The sequence below is a fragment of the Telopea speciosissima genome, chromosome 8 (genome assembly GCF_018873765.1).
Source record: "Telopea speciosissima isolate NSW1024214 ecotype Mountain lineage chromosome 8, Tspe_v1, whole genome shotgun sequence".
NCBI classification, from domain to species: Eukaryota; Viridiplantae; Streptophyta; class Magnoliopsida; order Proteales; family Proteaceae; genus Telopea; species Telopea speciosissima.
Genome location: NC_057923.1, coordinates 57017131 through 57038775, shown reverse-complemented (window position 1 = coordinate 57038775; position 21645 = coordinate 57017131). Strand labels below are relative to the sequence as shown.

Genomic DNA, 21645 nt, shown 5'->3' with positions numbered 1-21645 from the left:
GGTAATTGGGAACATTTCACAGGGAGACAATGACAAGCAAGTTGCTGTATTTGAAGAGGTGGGGCTGAATGAGAAGGTTTCAATATTGAAGACCCTATGGAGGTTGAACACATTGACTTTGTGATGCCCCCTTGGTTCTTCGAAGAGAAGGCCCCACGACTTGAAGACCATATTCCCACTGTTCTACCCTCAACAGAATTCTGCCAGGGAGGTGTTGAAGCTGCTGCCCACATGTTGCTTCCTCCTCCTCATCACAAGGTTCGTGGACGAGTTTCTTCACATAAGCATGGTACTTGGATTCCCCTATATGATGTCAACAAGCTCAGCCCCACGTTGCCAGAGTGTTGCATAGATTTCACCCATTCATCGGAGATGAATGTTTCTAAGTCGGGGAGAGTTGATGCAGATCCTAGCCTCCTCCAATTGAAGAAGCCACCCTAAACCTAGGGTTTTAGTAGGAGCCTTAGCTTAGTTTAGTTTATTTCCATACTTATTTTTTATTTTGTGTTTTTAATTGAACCGAGTTAAATTGGTTGCATCCAATTGGTTCAATTGGTCTAATTTAAGTGAAGTGATCCTATTGGCTAAGAGGTTCTTATATCCTATTGGCTAGTAGAGAATCTTCTTTTATTTTAAGTAGTTTAAGTTGTTTTTAAGTCATTAGGACTCTATTTTGAGTCTATTTCAGTTTCCTCGTCAGTTTAAGTTAGCTAATAGGTTAAGGATTGGGTTAGGCCATTTCTTTTTAGTGTTTAAGTCTAATTTTGAGTCTTTTATATAAGGTTCTAAGGGGGCCAAGTGTTGAACACGAATTTTAATTAATAAAATCCCAGCTTTATGTTTGCTGCCTTTGTTGCTGCCTTTGCTCCATCGTGAGTGTGCCTTGTGAGTAATATCAAGGTTGCCTTGTGAGTAATATCAAGGTGAAGGGATTGGTGGATCTCCAATCGACTCCTTGCATCTTGTAGATCGGGAGGTCCTTCTTCTTCTTCAATCAAGTTTCTCCAAGCTGCCATTGGAGAACCTGCAATTTAGTAAGTTAATTTATTGTTTTATTAGTTCCCCTCCTCCTAACCTTCCTTTACCTTCCCTTAGATCTAATCCACAGTCCTCTCCCTCCATCAAGCCCTAAACTCCATTAAACCTGCAACTCCTTCCTCAACTAGGACTCCCTTATAATTCCAGATTTAGCCTTCACCCTCAAACCCTACTTCCAGCCCACATTCCCTACATCACTCCCCACACTCGACCTTAACCCTAGCCTTTAGTATTCACTCTAACCCCTCCATTCCCCCACTTCATTAAACCCTAAAACCTGCAACTCAATTCTGCCCCCAACTGCAGAATTTTTAAACCCCTTCAAACGCTAACCTTTTTATGTTATTAAGGTCCCCTAAACCTGCATAGTAAAACCCTATAAACCCCTTTCCCAAAATCTATCCCTAGACCCTAGATCTTGCAAACAGTCCATTTTCACAAGCCCTCTAACCCGAAACCCTAGATTTCCAACCTTATCCAAATCCATCCAAACCTACACCACTAGACTCCTAAAAACCTGCACATCTTTACCAAATAAAACCCTAGCTTGAAACCCTAACCCTAACCCTAAATTTTGACCTAATTAGCCAAATCTGTCCCATTCGGCCAATCCTATTACTTAACCATATTCCCCTGGTTCCTAGTGGGACTTGTCCTTCCTAGGACTACATTACCTCTGCCCATCCTAGTACCACATGGAGTTCCGAGGAGGAACAAGACAATAAAAGATTGTGCTCAAATCCAGCAAATCATCAATGCAGATGAATTATAGGAATCGTCAACGCCTTGTTCCACCAAGAAATGTTGGTGATTTGACACACAATCACGAAATCTGGGGGTTTTTCCTCTCATTTTGTCGAAACTCACAAAATGGATCAAAATTTGACCCATTCCGATCAAAATGTTGAATTTATAAATTGCTTTGTATCGTTGCGGCGAAATGTACCAAAATTCCAATACGAAACCGAAATTCTGGTCGAAGTCTAGTACACCTATAGAGTTGACATCTGTTTTCTGCTTCTCAAAACTGGAATATTTTGCGCAATTTCGGTCATTTCGAACCTTGAGTAGGAGTATATATCAGAGGTTCGCAGGGGGGTCAATTTTGGAAGTCTTCACTAAAAAAGCAGGCTTTATCTCTTTGCTATGGGCTTCCCTTACCCATGGAGGAGGGAGTTTGTGGTTCATTATGGTGAGAGACCCCTCTAATTGAAAGGTTGGGTGAGAGAGGAGCTGAAGGTCTGTGGAGGTTGATTCATATCATTTGGAGGATTTGGTCCATTTTTTTTCTCAATGAGGGTTGTGCATTGAAAAGAGGGCAGACGGGCGGGCGGGCCTTGGTGCAACGGTAAGGTTGCTCCATTCTGACAAAGTGGTCACAGGTTCTCCCCAGACCCCGCAGTGGCGGGAGCCTCGTGCACTGTGTACGTCCTTAAGGGTTGTGCATTGAAAACCCAACTAGAACCATTTATGTGTGGAAAATTGAAAAAGAAAAAAAAAAAGACAAAGAAAGGGTTTGTTCACCATAAACAAAAGCTTGATCCATCCCGCCCTTTCTTCAGTTTCTCCCCATTTTACTTTCCATTTGTTTTTTCCCATTGGATCCCATGCGTTTCAGTGTCTGGAAACTTTACACAGATGCAAATACAAGAGGAAGAAAAGGAATCAATTCAAGACAAACATTAATAAAAAATACCCCAAACCGCCCAGGTCACAATGCGTCCAAGGTGTTGCCCAGGCGACCAAGGTAGACGCCTTTTGTATATGCACAAAGGTCGAAACAAAATCCTATGTGAAACACGGGGAAGCCCAAATTTCGACGAAATGTTGCATTTATTGTTGAAATTTTGAACTTACACCCCCATTTGTCTGAGAGCTCTTTAACTGCTAGAAAAATAATTTTTTGGGCAAAAGCCTTCATTTTGCTGCTTACTCAAAGCTTGGTGGTCAACCAAGGTTCGAAGTTTCGATCAAATCCTGGGCGAAACCTGGTAAGTTTTGGTTGCAGGTTTCAAGGCCCAAAATGGTCAAAGTAGGTCCTGAAACTTGTAGGAAGTCCTAGTTCAGGCCCTCTAAACAATGTGGAACCCTTGGATTGTATTAAAAAAAAAAACCCAAAATGGTAGTTTGGCTTTAGACCCTAGGTTGGTAGTGTACGCTATACGTTGTGGTATATTTAGTTTTGAATATGTTGCAAGAATCAAAATTTTCCAGAAAATAAAAAAAATACTTTAAAACCAAAAATTAAATCCGACTTTGTGAAGTTGTAGATTGGCCTATGGTGTCTAACATATTAAAATTTGAAGATCGACCACCGAGTATTTACATTTTTTGGAAAAAGTTATATACCTTCAACTCTGAATCTTGTAAAAAACTTCCACAAAAAGAACAGATCGTCTCTGTAGATGCATTTTAGTACTTCCCAACACCTTGTTCCACAAAGATATGGCAGTGATTTGGCCAACAATACAAAAACTGAGGTTTTTTTGGAAGTTTCCTTCTTTGGAGTCGAAGCTGTTGAAACTAGCGAAAATGGGTTGAAATTTTGACCCATTTGGATTGAAACCAGGTATTTTATACAAAGCGTTTGGTATTGTTTTGGCCGAAAAGATGCTGAAACATGGTCGAAATTTTGCAGTTTTGGCAAATTTCACCTGAAACTTGGTTAGACCTAGGTATCGCACTGGTTTCGTTTCGACCTTCATCAGAACCAAATTTTTTTGTGAAATTTCAGTAGTTTTGATTGAAATTTCGAACGTTATGGTCAACTGTGGAGCATTCGTAGGTGGATTTAAAACCTACCAAATTTCCATCTATAGGGCTGCTGTAATAGACTCAGATTTTTTTCAGGCAGAGTATGACATGGCCGTCGTATGTAATAGGGCTTGAAGCCAAATTGCCACTTTGGGGTTTTTCCCCCCTAGTCTAATGATTCAAACTATTGGGCCTAGAAGGTCAGCGTCTCCTCGCGACTCTGGGACTAACCGCCCGCCCTGCATAAGGAAATAAAGTTGCACCCTCTCTATCACCAATTGGTTTTAGAGTATAATGGTAAGTACTTGATCTGAAAGACCAACTATTGGTATCAGAGCCAAGGTCGCAGGTTCGAGTCACTTGGTAAACGTGTAGGGGGGATTGTTGGGCCTAGAAGGTCAACATCTCCTCGCGACTCCAGGACTAACCGCCTGCCCTGCATAAGGAAATAAAGTTGTGCCCTCTCTATCACCAATTGGTTTTAGAGTAGTGGTAAGCGTTTGATCCGAAAGACCAACACAAACATGTGTAAACATGCTTAAATAGGCACTGCAAGAAGTTTCAGGTCAAGGTTCCATCATTTGGCCACTGAAATATCCTAACCAAATACCAAAAAATTCCACTCAAAGTATGCTCTGATTGCAAGGCTTTATCTTTTATGTAGGTAATAACCTAATGAAGTTCCACTAAAAGAATAGTGTCCCCACTTTGGTGTTAGATGATTATGGGCCTTTAATTTAATGTTTTTGGTTGTAAACAAGGATTGAGATCTTGGTTTCTGTCCTTGTTTCAGTTAGGCCCAAAACCAAGACGTGTCGGATCTCGTTTCGAGGTTTTGACATTGGATTTCGACCCTGGGTCCCCTGGGTTGAAACCCAAGGTCGAAACTTGGTTTCGACCCTGAGTTTCATTTTAGCCAGGCCTGAAAGCATGACAACGCGGAGATTTCGATCAGTTTCGACTGAGATTTAGTTCCATGGTTGTTACGGGCTAATTAGTTGTTTGGTCCTAGTTTCATTAAGATTTCTGAAGTTGTAGTTATTTTTTTTTTATTCCGAGTCAGTTTTTAATTGATTTAATGAACTATTATTTTGAGTAGTATTAGGATTAGGCAAGTTTTAGTTATAGAAATCAGTTGTGTGTGTCCTATATAAGCTTATATACCCTGCCCTCTTGCTGTACGAGCGAGTTGGTGGAATAAAGTTGAGTTTTCTCAAGTGGTTTGACTGCATATGAATTACAGCTATGGCTGAAAGGTATCTTCTCTGATCTCCTTCCTCCTTTCTATCCATTCCTATTATTAGTCTCTGTTTTCTATTTTGCTTCTTCTTCTTCTTCTTCCTCTCCCCTACGTTAATATCTTGTTCCCCGTTTTCCCTATTCTTTAATTCTGCTACTATTATATTGGACTACTCCACTCTATCTGTCTCTGATTTGATCTCCATTCTGGAATTCAAATAAGGGCGTACCCAGTGCACAAAGCCACTGCAGGGTCTGGGAGGGTCATAATGTACGCAGATGCTGTTGACTGTTTCTGTTCCCTGCCATATTGGTGCTTATTTCTTCTTCTTTTCCTATTCTTTCCAATTCATGAAGACCTCAGTCAACCTACTCCATTTCACACCACCTTTTTTTTGTAGCTCAGCGTAATAAAAATTCACAACTCTAGGCTGTGCTGCATGCCTGCATCATAACCGCCTATGTCATTACATGAATTGGACTTTTTGACTGTGAGAAAAGAATCCCCAAAATGATTCCAAGTACAATTTAGCAATGCCTATGAGTGCTTAAACCTTTTCCTTAACGAATAAAATACTAATTTAAGAAATAATTTTAAAATAAGAAGATAATAGACTTTCTGAAACAAAAATCCCATCACATTGATATCCCACCAGAAAATTGGTTATTAGATATGAGATAATTCCAAATTTCAAAATCTTGATCCTGTTGGAAAGGTAATTAATTGAATAAACTTTTAAACAACACCAAAATCACACTAAGCAAAGAAGTTTGACCCTTTTTTTTGTGTGGATAGGCACCGAGGAGAATGTTTCAAAGCTCCCAACCACCAAAATTAACCCAACATTCTGTGGAGCATTGAGCATATCCAAGCCACTTTAGTCGACTACTTGGATGCTCCTGCCTAGTATCTTCAATGCTAATATGTCTATGTAGTTGTGGTCATGATTGGTTCTGATTTCAAGGTGTCCAGACCTTTATCTTCTATTTATCATTTTTTTAGTTATTATTATTATTTTTTTAATGGGTCTTCTTCCCCTAAAGAGCGTCCCAGTGCACAAGGCTCCGCTACTGCAGGGTCGGGGAGGGGAAAATATACGCAGCCTTGCCCCCGCTTCGTGGAGAGGCTATTTCCATGTTCCGAACCCGTTTCCTGATGGTTGCAAGTGCAACTTAACCGTTGTCTTCTTCCCCTAAACTATCTATAAATTTTCAATTATGCATAAGAGAAAATATTACATTTTGGTGGAACTGTGGAAGTGGCCTATTGTGTTCTCTATTGTTAATTCCCAAAGATCAACCATCAACCAACCACATGTACCAATTTTTTTGTTTTTCTTTCACACCAACTCATTTTAGTCTTACTATCCATTTTCAATAGGCTTATCCAACCAAGTCTGAGCAAAATGGCCTTTTTTTGTTGGGGGTAGGGCCTGGGGGTTGGGGTAGGAAAACATCATTGCATATATACTTCCCCTATTAACCCTCCGGTGAAGTTGGAATTCGATCTCAAGACATTGCTACAACCAGCCAGGGCCCATATTTGGCTGCGTTGTTGGCACCTTAAAATGGCCTGCTGTAGGTGCGTTGCTGGAGTGTATCCACTTTTGAGTCAAATGGACAACTGGGCTGGTAATTGGCAATTGGTCTGGTGTGTTAGTTTACTAACTGATTTTGATTGTTCTGCAAGACATTCTTGTTGCAATATTGGTCTTCTGATAGTTAGTGATTATTTCCTCTAGATAATTTGTTTTCATTGAGAATTTGTTATTCAGCAATATTAAATGCTGGATCAAGTAATTTTTTTGGGGCATCACTTTATTCTCTCTCGCAAGTCTTGTTTATTTTAAAGATCAGTGTCAAACATGTACTGATTTCTAGTTTGCTTGAATTCAATCCTCAATTCTCTTTTTGTCCTACATGCGGTAATGCTGGTTATATTTTCCTTTCCCAAGATTGAAGGAACTAGGAATATAAATCCTCTTGGCACAATACCATTGGCAACGATTGAGAAATTCAGCAAACAAGTAAGTTTTGCTGCATATTTAATTTACTTTGTCTTGTGTATATTGCATGGAAACATTATGAAATGTGGATTGTTACTCGAGGTCTGCAATGTGAACATCTGTGCATTTGTTCTGTTATAACTCCAACTGATTTCTAAAATGTTTGTTTACTGAACTTGAGTGAAAAGTTCGCTTTTGCATATGATATTTTACATTGTCTTGTTATAGTCTGGTACTCAAATGCTACATCAAAGGGTTAGTCTCCATGGAAATATTTGGTCACAGAGTGGGGCACATTTATGAGATGCAGAAAATGTAATATGGTATTGTGGTGATATTGTAATTTCATGACAAATAGTTCAGTCTTTCAAAATATTCATGATTATTTCATTAATGAGCAAAGAAACTTTTTAGTGTTAAACGGAAGTCCATCCTGATGGAAGACTAGACACGACTAGATTGTTGTCTTTTGCATTTTATAATCTTTAGTAAAGGGGATAAAATTCCTTGCAGCTATCATACATTTGCAAGTATATGTACCATCTTAATGATTTCAGTTAAAGAGAAAAGACAAAAGTACGAATGGAGATTGATATATATATATATATATATATATATATGCATACACCTAAGTACTGTAGAAAAGATACACACAGGATGAAATATTTTGGTATATGCTGTTTGCTAATGATGAGGCCATGAGGGGTATTTGCACAACAAGAGGGGAGAAAGTCGTCCCCTGTTGTAAAATGGAAATGGATGTGCAAGCCGAAATATTTGGGTGGTGAGGGAGTTATCAATTTGATGAACACATCTGTCCTCATGCGGTGATTTAGCAATGAAGAATCGGCTCCTTGGAGAGTGATTGTCTGCTGCAAATATGGTATTGATGAAGGTCAACCTTATGAGATGTTTGTTGTAACAATATAAAATGTGATCAGTTTCTTTCAAGAGTTGCATTTAAGTTAAGGGATGGGTCAAAGAGCGAAATTTTGGAAGCCAAACGAGTCGGGGAGGCATGCCTTGAGTGTATACGGATACGGTTACCTCAAATGTCTTTGAAAACACTGGATGAATAGTAGCATCACTAAAATCTTGTGTTCAGGGGAAACTTGTTCGACAGAGATGATTTAGCTCACTCTTTTCAACGTATATGCTGCTCTTCTGCATAGTTGTCAATTGTCTTGGCGTCTAGGCGACCCAAGGTATTGGAAGGGGCTGGATGCAAGGCGAAACCAACAAGGTGCCTGCCTATGTGACCAATGCGCTTGGACGCCAAGGCGTCGCTTAGACATCTATGCTTTTCTGTGAACTTGAATCAGCAGATCATAAACATCATAGAAGAATGCGGTAGAAAGACCTTTTCCCAGTCAAGTCTTACTTTGAATTCCTGTGGTGGTTATAGCCAGATTAAAGAGAGCCCGACTGAAAAATTGGGAGTGCAGGTGCTTGTTCTAGTGTGAAAACTCTTCTAGGGCCCTTGATAGGGAATTGACTCTTGATGTGCTTCAGAAAAAGGCTTTTGTCTTGCAGCTAGGTGATATCTGTTTAAGTATTGAGTGGAAATCTGCCAAAGGAAGCTAGTCTGCCGCTCTTTTATGAATGAAGAAGCTGTGTGCCGTGGGTAGGCCCTTTTCCTACTGGATTTTATTCCAAAGATGTGATCTTAGACATTTCTTCAATCTAAATTGTGATATATTCTTGGAAATATCATGTGGGTCATAGTTATCTGCCAAGTCTGGCTGGTACTGTTGAACAACCAACTTGGGACTCTGCGTCTCTAATGTAGTCCTAGTCTCCTAGATTGGTAGAAGGCCAAGTAGGAGCCTGACAACCAGGATTTTAGTTGCAGAATTCTCTTGGCAGCAGCTTGATTGATTGAGAAATTTGAATAAAAATTGAATCTTTAACTAGAACTTGAAGGAGAGCTTCAAAAGAACCACCAAGGGCTTTCCACTGCAAGGTGTCAATTAGATCAAACACTGATGCCTTCAAATCCTGGTTGGGTTGCATCCGTATCCGAGCCGAATCCTTTTTATCACCAAATTGATCCGTATCTCGTCGAGATCTCGACCCAAACTCCTTTATATGAGTGCCAGATCTTGAGATCTTAGTGGGAAATCTCGAGATCTCGACCCAAACTCCTTTATGAGTGCATATCATTTAAGTTAATGGTTTTGTATTTGTATTTCATTTACTTAAGATATTATTCATAAATAAGCAAATACCAAGATTGCTTAAATCTGATTTATATTGAAGGAGTTATGTACCAGTCAAACTTAGTTTGGTGTGCACGAATGTTGTCAAAATCGCTCTGAATGAAATTATTTTTTTGGACATCAAAACAAATTAATATTTTACCGCACTTTTGGTTTTTAGCAATGCTTTACCATATTAAGATTTATGGAATTTTTAGATTTGAGAAAACTCCAGCATTAGAAAGTTGAAAATTGCACCTACCGCTGAAAATCCAGTTTTTGTTCTTGAACTAGGGGGGGGGGGGTTGACTTTTTTTCCCTTTGGAATTTGATTTTTTAACTATTTTTATTGGATCCAAATAAGAGGGTATTTGCTTATTTATGAATAATATCTCAAGTAAATGAAATACAAAATCATTTACTTGAACGATATTAGGCATAGATAAGTGTCTATCCTGGTTTCTGGTATAAATAAGTGTCTGTATACCAATGTTTGCATAAATAGGTGTCTGTATACCAAGATTTCCCACCGAGGTGGCCAAAACCACCGAGATCTCGCCTCTCGGTCGAGATCTGGCACTCATATAATGGTGTTTGGGTCGAAATCTTGGTTAGGTCGAGGTTTCGACCGAGTTGGGGTAAAATGGGATTCCGACCTTCATCTGGTCTCGAGCTTTTGAAATAGCGAGATAGATCTCGTCGAGATCTCGTGAGTTCTTGTTCCATGTTGTAAGGGGGGCAAGTGTTGGACACGGATTTTGATTAATGAAAAGCTTTTTGCTGCTCGTCTTCTCCATTGAAGATTTTTGTCTTGTGTTTGATCAAGGCTGAGGGAATCAGTGTTTGATCCGATTGACACCTTGCGGTTGGAAGCCCGGGTGGATCGTTTGGTTACTTTATTGCATCCTCTACTACTGTTCTTCAAGTTTGAAGGTTCTATTTCAGCTTGCTGCCATTAGCAAATAAGTACAAACCTTCCAAGCATGCAACTTGGATCTCCCTTCTAGAATATCATATGCAAGGTGATTTTCGAGATCTACCAAATCAGCCATCCGATTGAACTTAGATTTTCAACATTACTCCATTAACCCTAATTTGGGAAGTGATTCAAATTTGACCTAATTCCTGTGGCCTGATTTGAATATATTCTCATATTTCCCATTCTGTCCCTACTGCCATTAAAGCACAGTTACAGACCTTCAACTATTACTGATTCTGATTTCATGCTCAGATTAAGTAGTTGATTTCAGGATATATCAATTCTAAAATTAGTAACCTAATCATAATTCATAACTCTTAACCCTAGTTCCAGTACCCTATTTTGTATTTACCATAATACCCTCACTCCTACCCCAACTAGGATTCCTCCATAACTCCAGATTTAGTCATCTGATTTAATTGTAACTTTCAGCATTTCTTCTCTCCTATATAATCCACACTCTACCTAAGTTTTAAGCCCATTCAACCACCTGATTTCCTATTATCAAGATTTTCCCTAATCTGAACTATCTTTCGATGAAAAGATTCTGTTTTGGTTCCTGGTTTGAGCATTCAAATCCAGGACTACATTATAGGGAAAATTACATGATTAGCTACTTTTGACTTTTCATTTACAAAACTGTCCACCCTATGTTTGAGTTAACAAAAATAGACAAAAACAAGTTAAGGTTTACAAAATTGGACAAAACAGTGTCTCTCCCTCCCACACTTACTTTTTTAGACATTTTTACCCCTGTTATTGCCTTCTCGCCCAGGCATCCTCCGTTCCTTGCAACCCTACCCTTGTCCCAGCCACCGCCATTCTCTGCTACCCCAAGTAACAGAGGGAAAAAAAGAGATTTTTTCAGAGGGGAACTGCCAAAAAAGGAAGGAGAGTCACTGTTTTGTCTAGTTTTGTAAAACTAAACTTGTTTTTGTCTATTTTTGTTAACTCAAACATAGGGTGGACAGTTTTGTAAATGAAAACCCAAAAGTAGCTAATCATGTAATTTTCCCTACATTATACTGCTTGTACTATACTGAATGACCATTGGCAGTGGAAAAAAGAAAGAAAAGAAAAAAAATCCAATGGTTCAATCCATTTATATTCATAACTCACTGGACTGCTGAAGAGATGGAACACTCCAGATCTATATATACGTATTTGAACAACGAACTCGAGTTAAAAAAAATCCTGTGGCCTGTCAGCAATTACAATGGAGGACCTTTTAGTCAGATGCTTCTGGCTAATGAGGGATTGTATACTGTAGTGATATTGTCTTTTGCGAGCATCTTCTGCTGTTTTATGTGCTCTTTTTGTTTATAGGTTACTTTTATCTGAATATGGATTGCTTAATTATTTCCGTGCTGTCCGTCTTGTTCTAGACTTCTACTCATAGTACTAAATCTTGTCTCGGAGGGCCATTTTAGCCAGACCAAAATTTCGCTGAAACATCGTATTTTTTCTCTGAGTTTTGCTTGGCCATTTCGAGGTGCTAAATGCCAAAATGATCGAAATACCGAAACGAAATGACTGAAATAACCGAAATTTTTCCGAAATATCCGAAATCTTGCCCAGATAATGTAGTCCTAGGTAGGAGTAGTCCCACTAAGAACCAGGGTAATAGGATCACCAAACAAGGCTGGCCGATTGGGACAGCTTAGGCTAATTAGGACAGAATTAGGGTTAGGGTTAGGGTTTCGAGCTAGGGTTTTATTTGGTAATGATGTGCAGGTTTTTATGAGTCTATTGGTGTAGGTTTGGGTTGATTTGGATGAAGTTGGAAATCTAGGGTTTCGGGTTAGAGGCCTTGTAAAAATGGAGTGTTTTCAGGATCTAGGGTTTAGGGGTGGAATTTGGGAAAGGGGTTTATAGGGTATTAATGAGCAGGTGATGCAGATTCATCACCAAATAGGGCTTGTTTCATTGGGAATAAGTCTAGGGTTGGGTTACATACATGTTGGGCCTTTGATCCCATGGGTTTCTAATGTAATAGGCTACTTTTATCGGCCTAAAATATGGGTATATAGGTTGCATACGGGATTAGCACAATACTTAGTTTATTTTTATGTTTTTTAATTGAACCGGTTCAAATTGGTTGCATCCAATTGGTTCAATTTAAGTGATCATGTGACTTGGTTAGTGATCATGTGACAACTTAAGTGGTCATGTGATGTAAGTTGGGCTGGATTAGGACTCTATAAGTCCAGCCATGTTTTGAGTCTATTTCCTTTAGTATTCTAGTTTCCTAATCAGTTTAAGTTACCTAATAGGTTAGGGATAGGGTTAGGCCATTCCTTTTTAGTGTCTAACTCTATTTTTGAGTCTTCTATGTAAGTTTGTAAGGGAGGCCAGCATATGATACGAATTTGATTAATAAAAATTAGCTTTATGCTTGCTGCCATTGTTGCTGCTCTTTGTGAGTGTATATCCTTGTGGATCTCAAGGTGGATAGGGTGGGTGGACTCCTGCGACTCCTTGCATCGTGAAGATTGGGAGGTTCCTTCAAGACATCAAGCTGCTGCCATTGTTCCTGCATTACAGTAAGTTCAAACCTGCAAGTTATTTTAAAGTCTTCTTCCACCTAGCCATTACCCTTCCCTTAGACCTAACTCACATCCCCTTCCATCCATCAAACCCTAAACTCCATTAAACTTGCAACTCCTACTTCAACTAGGACTCCCTTATAACTACAGATCTGGCCATCAATTTTGAACCATACTTCCAGCCTATATCCCCCACACCTCTCCCTACATTCGACCTTAAACCCAGTCCATAATCCCCACTATATGCCCTCCATTCCTCCACTCCATTAAACCCAAAACTTGCAACTCAATTCTATCCAGAATTGCAGAATTTTAAAACCTTCCCAAATCCAATTATTCTTATCCCATAATAACCCCCTAGATCTGCATATTAAAACCCTATAAGACTCATTCTCAAATTCCCATCCTAAACCCTAGAATTAACCTAAATCCTAGTGCTGTCCATTCGAACCAGCAACCCCTTTTGTGATTGATCCTATTGTCTGGCTCCTAGTAGGTCTCCTACCTACCTAGGACTACATTAGCAGGTCTAGGGGGTTATTTTGGTATAAAGAAGTTAGGGTTTGGATGAGTTACGAAATTCTGCAATTTAGGGCAGAATTGGATTTAGGGTTTTGATGGACAGATTGGGTTGCAACCGAGATCGAGTGGAGGGATAAGGCTGGACAGATTTTAGAGTGAGGCTAGGGTTATGGGAATTGATTAGGTTTAAGTGGAGGATTAAGAAGAGGAATTAAATTGTAGAATTATAAAACTACTTACTTGAATTAACACTGATCTCCAACAGTAGCAGATTGAAGAAAAGCTAAGAGAGGACCTCCCGATCTACAAGATGCAAGGAGTCACTGGGGATTCCAGTCCTTCAACTTTGATATTACTCACAAGGGGGGGTCTTGATATGACACACAAGACAGTCTCTAAAGAGGGAAACAACAACAAAGACAGCAGCAAAACAATATTTTTTATTAATCAAATTCGTATTCAATGCTGGCCTCCCTTACAAACTTATATAGAAGACTCAAAAATAAACTTAGACACTAAAAAGGAATGGCCTAACCCTATCCCTAACCTATTAGGTAACTTAAACTGACTAGGAAACTAGAATACTAAAGGAAATAGACTCAAAACATGGCTGGACTTATAGAGTCCTAATCCAGCCCAACTTACATCACATGACCACTTAAGTTGTCACATGAGCACTTAATCAAGTCACATGAGCACTTAAATTGAACCAATTGGATGCAACCAATTTGAACCGGTTCAATTAAAAAACATAAAAATAAACTAAGTATTGGGCTAATCCCGCATGCAACCTATATACCCCTAGTTTAGGCTCATTAAAGTTGCCTAATACATAGAAAACCCTTGGGAACAAAGGCCCAACATGTATATAACCCAACCCTAGGCTTATTTCTAAAGAAATAAGCCAATTTCTATGATGAACCTGCATCACGAGATTTCGGCGAGATTTAGTACTATGCTTCTAGTCATGGGTCTCTCTTTCATCATCTTGTATTTTTCTTGCTATTGTTTTTTATTTTATGTAGCCAGCCATCGACCTACTTTGGTGTGGTAGGACATTTGATTTTTTTAATTAATTAATTATGTAAATATAAGCACCATATTCCATGTCTGAATGCGCTTCTATATGTTTTTAAATTGCTTTAAAGATTGATTATTTATGCTTTATCTATGTCAGCCATGTATACCTCTCTCTTTTTTCTTTTTTTTTTTTCTGATTGTTTGTACGTATGAACTATATTTATATGTATGCAGTTTCCATTTATTATTCTGATACTTTCTCATGAGGTCTAATTGGACATTCAGGCTTTGAAGTTTCCCTCCGTCCCTCGTCAATCTGATAAAACTCCTTCGCGGCGGCTTCTCCAGCTTATTGGTATGCCTTTGGAATAGTTACCTTCAGTTAGTCTTTATTTATGAGGAAAATGGAATCCAAATATCCAATTACAATTCTTGCTACTCATACATTTATATTCTAGGTATTGCTGATAGAAGGAAGGATTCATTTACAATTTTGCCACTCATACCTTATGACTGCTTAGCCACTTTAGTTAGCAATTTAAAATTCTCTAAATGAGTTCAATCTCTCTCTCTCTCTCTCTCTCTCTCTCGCATCCACAAGAATTTTGGAATTGAATATGGACTCTTTCACCGCAGTACCAACTACCAACATAGTTTGAAGCTAGCGATGCTCCAATATTGAGGAATATTGCAGAGTGTTAACTTGCTGCGTTGATGCTTTCTCTACCCATTTTGGGCACTTCCTGAGGGGCATCTATTGGTTGAATTCTAAAGAAGTCCTGTTGTGAAGGATTTTAAAAAAATTGTGTGGTTGGAAAGAGTGGTGTAGCAGCTTCCTTCCATTTTCATTTTGGAAATTTTTATTTTATACATTTGGAAGAACCTGTTTTATTATTAATAGACCGGAAAAAGGAAAAAGAATGACTGAAAGAAAATAGTTCAATTTCAATCAGTTATTTATTAAAGTTTAATTTAAATCAATGACAAGAACTAGATGAGGATATAAAACTCGGAGACGTAGAACAAAAGTTCGTTTATTTGCATCGTCCTTTTGAGGGGCTTATTCAAGACTTAATGACTTTTGCTTGGGATCAAGAGTGGTACATGTTAGTGCTTAGCAATCTCACCTGTGTGGTGTTTGAGTGTGCTTCTCAATGACGAAGGATGGTTTTATTTAATTATGAATATCTATTTTTTTATTCGTTTTGTAATCTTAGTTTACCAAATTTTTTACTAATTATAGTTAATTAATTTTTACCTTTTTAGTAATTCATCTCTTACTAGCTTTAGCAAATTGTGACATACTAACTTCCATCTATAATTCTATAGCGAGTCTGGCTGTCTATTTAGAAGTTTGAGTTGTAAGAGGAGTTTAAAATAGATATAATTTAATATAGGTCTGTGAGCCACCTGCCATACACGTTGGCATGATTTTATGGTACATAAATCCTGTGTTTGTAATTGATATTTCGATAGTGATTTTTTGGTTGGTGCGAAACACTGAAGCCACTGGCTGGTTTTTCCTTGCTACTTCTTTCTAGTGCAATCTTGCTGTGATATTGTCACTGGAATTCATGTTTTACCTTTTAGTGAGATTTTTTGTTGCTAATTTGTGTAGATGGTCTTTTTGACCGATGGATCAATTATGTACAGTTAAAGTGTTTTATTTCTTTGTATTCCTGGGCATTCTTTATGATTGTTGCCTGGTTACTTAATTATCTGTTCAGTGAAGTCAATAGGGTCAAAAAGAGGTATCCAGTTTAAGCTGTTGATTTCAAAATTTGGTGGAATGCATATGGTTCCAGATTATTTTTGAGAGAGATAAGATTTGTATAAATTTTTTTGGGAGAGAGAACACTGCTTGGTCGTGTGGCACGGGGGCCAATGGAAGCGCACGACCAAGAATCGAATATTGGGGGGGGGGCGGGGTGGTCATTTTGCCTACCATGTGTTTGGGCGTAGGGAGGCGCGACCAAGCAGCCTTCTTTTTTCCAATTTTTTTTTTTTGAAAGGCAATCTGTGTACAATACACAGGATGCTATACAGATCAAGGTTCTAAATAACGGGTTTCGACCAGCCCGAAATCGAGATATGGTCGAAACTGGTCAAAACCATGTCGAAACTTGGTACTTTTTCCTAGCCAACTCGAGACTGAGGTTTCGACCCTTAGAAATGGTTTTGTAGGTCTATTTTTTTGTATACAACCTATTTTTGACATTCTAAACACAATGCATGAACTATTTTCACAAAAAAAAAAAAAAAAGCAACTCAAAATGGTACTTGTGGTTAATTGATCCAAGTTTATTAGTGTAAGCTAAAGGATACACCAAATCTGGTATTATAAATACTTAGTTTTTTTTTTTGTGGTAAATATTCTAAATACTTAGTTCACATAAAGTTAAAGTACAAGAACACTGAATAATACATGTTATCCAAATAAAAAAAAAGGTGCTCAACAATCAACACTTGATCAATTCCATGCAGGGTTTTTTGGTGGGTCCAATCCACTAGTTGCGTACTATTGAATATTTCGGAGCCATTCCTCTGAATGTACCACATATGTATTCCATGACATGCTTTGGGCCCAATTGTTCTGATAGTCCATAAGTGCCCATCTATAAGCCCCATCATCAACTTGTATAAGATATCCCAACCTAGGGATGGGCTCACTGTGACTGTAAGAAGTTGGAGCCGACATACATGACTGGAATGGAGACCCGAAGAGACTGTCGACAAAGAATGGCCCAACACCTTACCCATCCCCATATCTATATGTAGCAACAGATGTATCATGAGTCATGACCACTCCCATATCCATATGAACTGGTGTTCTTGAAGGATGGTCCACTAGCATAGCCGCCACCATATGGTCCATACCCAACATATGATGCTGATCCGACTCCGTAGAGTTGTAGATCGGGTCAAGGACGCTAACATATATTAAATTCAACACATTCTACCATGTATTCAGAAGTGCTGTACAAAAAATTTTATTTTTTGGACAATAACATTATTACCTTTGAGATAGTGGTTCACACACTGGATTAAAAGTGTTGATGTAGGTTGTAGATGCACCAAACAAAGGAAATATGCGAAGAAAACGACTCCCACTCCCTGTGTCGAAACCGCCGAGTTCTCCTATGTTTCGATCGAAACTTGTTACTTTTAAGTCATGGTCTGGTTTGGTGTTAGGTCGAAACCAACCGAAACCTTAACTTTTTAAACTCTCACTCTGTCTCGTCTTGGTTTTGGTCTGTTTTGACTGAGTTCTTTTTCCGTGTTACGGATATAAGGACTCCACCCACAGACCCTCTACAACAAGAAATCCCAAGTCCACCCTTCAGATTTGCAGAGCGTTCCAAAAAGCCGCTATTGCAAATCGTCCCCTCCCTTTTTGAAACCTTCCTAGTTATCCAATTTCTGAAGGTGTTCAGACTTCAGATCCCCAAGATCTGGTAATACTTTAAATCTGTAAAGTTCGATAATTATATGATATTATTTGATTATTAGTCTAATTATTGATAAGATCTGTCAGATTTGAAGATTTGGTTCTTGAATATGTATGCTAGTACAGCTGGTTGATTTAATTGAAAGCATTATACTTTCACCTTTTTGAAGACTACTGTCTTGGTTGTTTGTTCATTTTTTTTTGGTGAATAAATAATTCATTACCAAAACCCCGAGGGGAAAGAGAGAGACAGAGGAAAAATACACAGGGAACTTAGGGTATCAATAAGAGAACCATGGGGAAACATATGAAGTCTGGAGCTGACATCAAAGAAGATTGGCTTTCCAAATCTTATCAATGGAATGGGAGTTGGAGGTCCATCTTCGAAGGTTTTGCTCCATCCAAATGTGCGAGATAGCAGCCCCAAACACCAACTTGCCAGTAGTGTCACAGATAGAATTACCTAAAAAGTCATATCCAACCAAAGCCACTCCCGAGCTTAATGGAATCAAGGGCTTTTTTCCAAATGGTGTAGGTAAAGGGGCAAGAAAAGAATAGGTGATCAACGTCCTCTATATCATTCCAACAAAGGATACATGAGGGGGAAATTGGGATGTGGCGATGTAGGAGAAATGATTGGGTGGGGAGGCAACGGTAAGGGATCTCCAGACATTGAAGCTATGATGGGGGATGTGACCTTTGAACCAAATTAACTTATGCCAGGGGACAGGGGGTGATGATGTCTGACAAAGTCCCAAGCGGAACTGGTACTGAAGAGGCTGTTGGGCAAGGGGATCCAAATGACCTATTCCAAACGGGAGTGGTGGGGGAAGGGGGAGAGGGGGAGGGAGACCCAGACTTGGGTGAGGCACGAGGGGAAAGGGGAGGGGGGGGGGCACGGGCTATGGGATATGATGGTAGAGAGGGGTGTAGATTTGGGAATACCCGAAGAGTATACTGAGCGGGCTCCTAATGTAGTGTATAGGACTCCTAAGGGGTGCCAAGGATCAAGCCAAAGGGAGGTAGAGGTCCCATCAGCGATCACAAAAAAATAGCTCTTAAAGCTAGGGGACGAAGGAGGTTGTGAAGCTGTCCAAAAAGAACCCTTTTTTAAAAAGACCCAGATGGAATCCTGCTTAGACGAGATTTTCCAAATTAATTTTTAGAATTCCTGCTAAGTTGTAATCTTGGATCCTGCGGAGGTCAAGACCACCTTCAGATTTGGGGAGGCAGATGGATGCCCAACTGATTGGGTGGAGGAATTTGGAAGATTCTTTTCCTTTCCAGAGGAAAGAGCAGAAAAGAGATTCCATGGCTTTGATGATGGGTTTAGGGAGCCCATAGATGCCGCACCAGTAGATATATGAAGCTTGGGGGACAGATCTGATCAACTCGACCCTGCCATAGGTTTGATGATGGGTTCTGTTATTCTTTGAGCCTTGTAGTATCTTATATTTTTGTGGGGTCTGGATCTCATTTTGGAATGGTTTTGCCTCCGAGGCTCTGGTTGGTTCAAGTACATAACGGCAAATATTTTTTAGGAATTCTTTTCTTGAAATGAAAAGGAAATTGTACAAGCCTTTGAACAAATAAGAAATGTTTTTTTAACTAAAATGGAATACGAAAATTTAGAGAACAACTTCTGATTTACTTTTCTGGATGTTGTTTCCCAAGAAAGTGGTCTTTCTGTCAATTCTGCAATTTCCACCCATTGAATAGTAATCACAGAGAATTACACAAATAAGTTTTAGTCTTGGGTTTCTCTTGGCGGGCATGTCTACATAAATTGCTGGATGAGAACATATTTTCTGCCATGTGGCAGGTCAGGCAGGGGCTGAAATTTTGTGGACAGGTAGACCCCAAGGTCCCCTATTCACATGTCAAGTTTCAGCTCAAAAAGATTTAGCCATGTGGCAAACTAAAGTATTGCAAAATTAAGTAGTACCAAAAATAGATGCCACAAATGCTTTGACAACCAAGGGATGCATTGGCATAGACTGGAGGGTAAATGATTGAATTTCGGGGCTGGAATTTTACACATGGCCAATCCAGACATTCCCCTATATATTCAACAGTCAGAATGGCTGAATCATCCTTGCACATGGCACAGTTAGGTGTGCCCGTACACCTATTTTTGTTGACATGTTAGTCAAGAGAGACTTTTTCCTAAGTTTTATAATTAAATACGAGTTGATTTTCCAAGAAAATTTATCCAATTGAAACAAATTTCTGCAGGTAGATTTACATAACCCAGTAATGAGCCCAAATAGAACTATAAAACTGAATAAAAAGAAGAAGGGAAACTAGGCTTGTTTGCCATGAGCAGGGCCAAGGTTTGACTATCAAATCCCTTGGAAGACAGGAAGAGAGCCATTCCTTTTTTATAACCCAAAATTGCTCCATTTGACTCATAATGCTTTATACACCACAACAACCAAACCCCTAGTTTCCTACTTGAGATTGACTTTTTTACTTCCCGACTCTTTAGAAGGCTTCCTAAAATGGTGAAGTTACATTTAGCCACCCCTTGAGTACTTAACCCATTCCCTAAATAACGAAAAGCTATTACTTAATAAAAGTATTCAGATAAGATGCCTAATTAAATAGACTTTCTAAAACAGAATTCCCCGTGCCTAATTAAATAGGCTTTCTAAAACAGAATCTCCCATCACTGATTGACAGTATTTTAGAAAGTTGGTGTCAACTTTTCAAATATAGCTTGGAATTGTGAGTTCTTGGTCTCGTTGGATGGGGAAATCAATATGCTGTTTAGTGAGATCAAGGGCACCCTAAAAGGATGAGTTTTTTACCTTCCAAAAAAAGACCTAAAGGAAAGTGATCAAATTCCTAATTTCCTGTAATATCCCAATCACCAAAACAGATCCAATGATCTTTAATGAGCAGTCAACCATAGCAATTCTGCTCTAGGATGCTCCTGCATCAATCCCCCATGATTGAGAAAAACTTGAACACGAGTTTTGAAGTGTTGAAGCGCCACTTGTCAAGGTTAAAGATTTCGGTTTCTACTGGGATTTAGACACTGGTCGAAACCAAAATGGCCAAAATAGCACCAAGATATGGCACTGAAATGTCACCAAAATGGCCAAAATATACCTCCAAAATGGCACTGAAATAAGGTCCATTTCGGTGAAAAAACTGAAACATTGAAGACCCCTCAATTTGCATGGCATTTCGTTTCGACAAGTGTCTCAAAACCGAAATATGCCATCGAACTGTGCCACTTGTTCAGCCCTGCTGATTGTACACTTTGATCCAATGAAGATTACTTGCTTGTGGCGAACGGTTGGAATAAAATCAGCAACCTTTTTGATATAATCCTCAGCCTTGTTTTCCATTTTGGTTTATGATATAATACGAGCGCTGGAGGCCCCACGTCCTATCAGGCCTTTGGGTTGACCTATTACTGATGTTGTCAATGTAGATTCTGGTTATGTCGCTGAGTTGGTTACTCACGACAGTAACCACGAGCATCACGGGATGCTACCTTCTGTTGACTGTAACAAACCCAGTCAGCCATCTACGCACTCAAAGAAAGAGAAAATAGGCTTGTTTTGGGAACAAAGCTAAGGTTTGACCATCAAACCACTTGGAAGCATAGTATTAAATCTCGTTTCGGCTGGCCATTTCGACTTGACTGAAATTTCCAAGATACCCTGAAATTTGGTATTTTTTGTGCAAAAAATTTCGGTTGGTCATTTCGGTGGGTTTTAGGCCAAATTAAGGCTTGAAACTTCATGGAAACCCTATTTTAGGCTATATAAACGCATGTAAATGTTCATATTGCAAAAATAGTCACCCAAAGTGGTGTTTTGGATTTGCATCCTTGATTGGAAGTATACGGTTGAATCCTAATGTATAATTACACATTATTTAA

The 21645-nt window shown here is 39.1% G+C and overlaps 1 protein-coding gene across 1 annotated transcript in view; it reads left to right on the top strand.

Annotated features, from left to right (window-relative positions):
• LOC122671669 (phosphatidylinositol-3-phosphatase myotubularin-1-like) overlaps positions 1 to 21645 on the top strand; it is a 62316-nt gene that overhangs the window by 5963 nt on the left and 34708 nt on the right. The window contains exons 4-5 of the mRNA XM_043869031.1: positions 6987 to 7058; positions 14588 to 14657. Of these exons, the coding sequence (XP_043724966.1) occupies positions 6987 to 7058; positions 14588 to 14657 (142 nt within the window). The remainder of the gene's footprint in view (positions 1 to 6986; positions 7059 to 14587; positions 14658 to 21645) is intronic.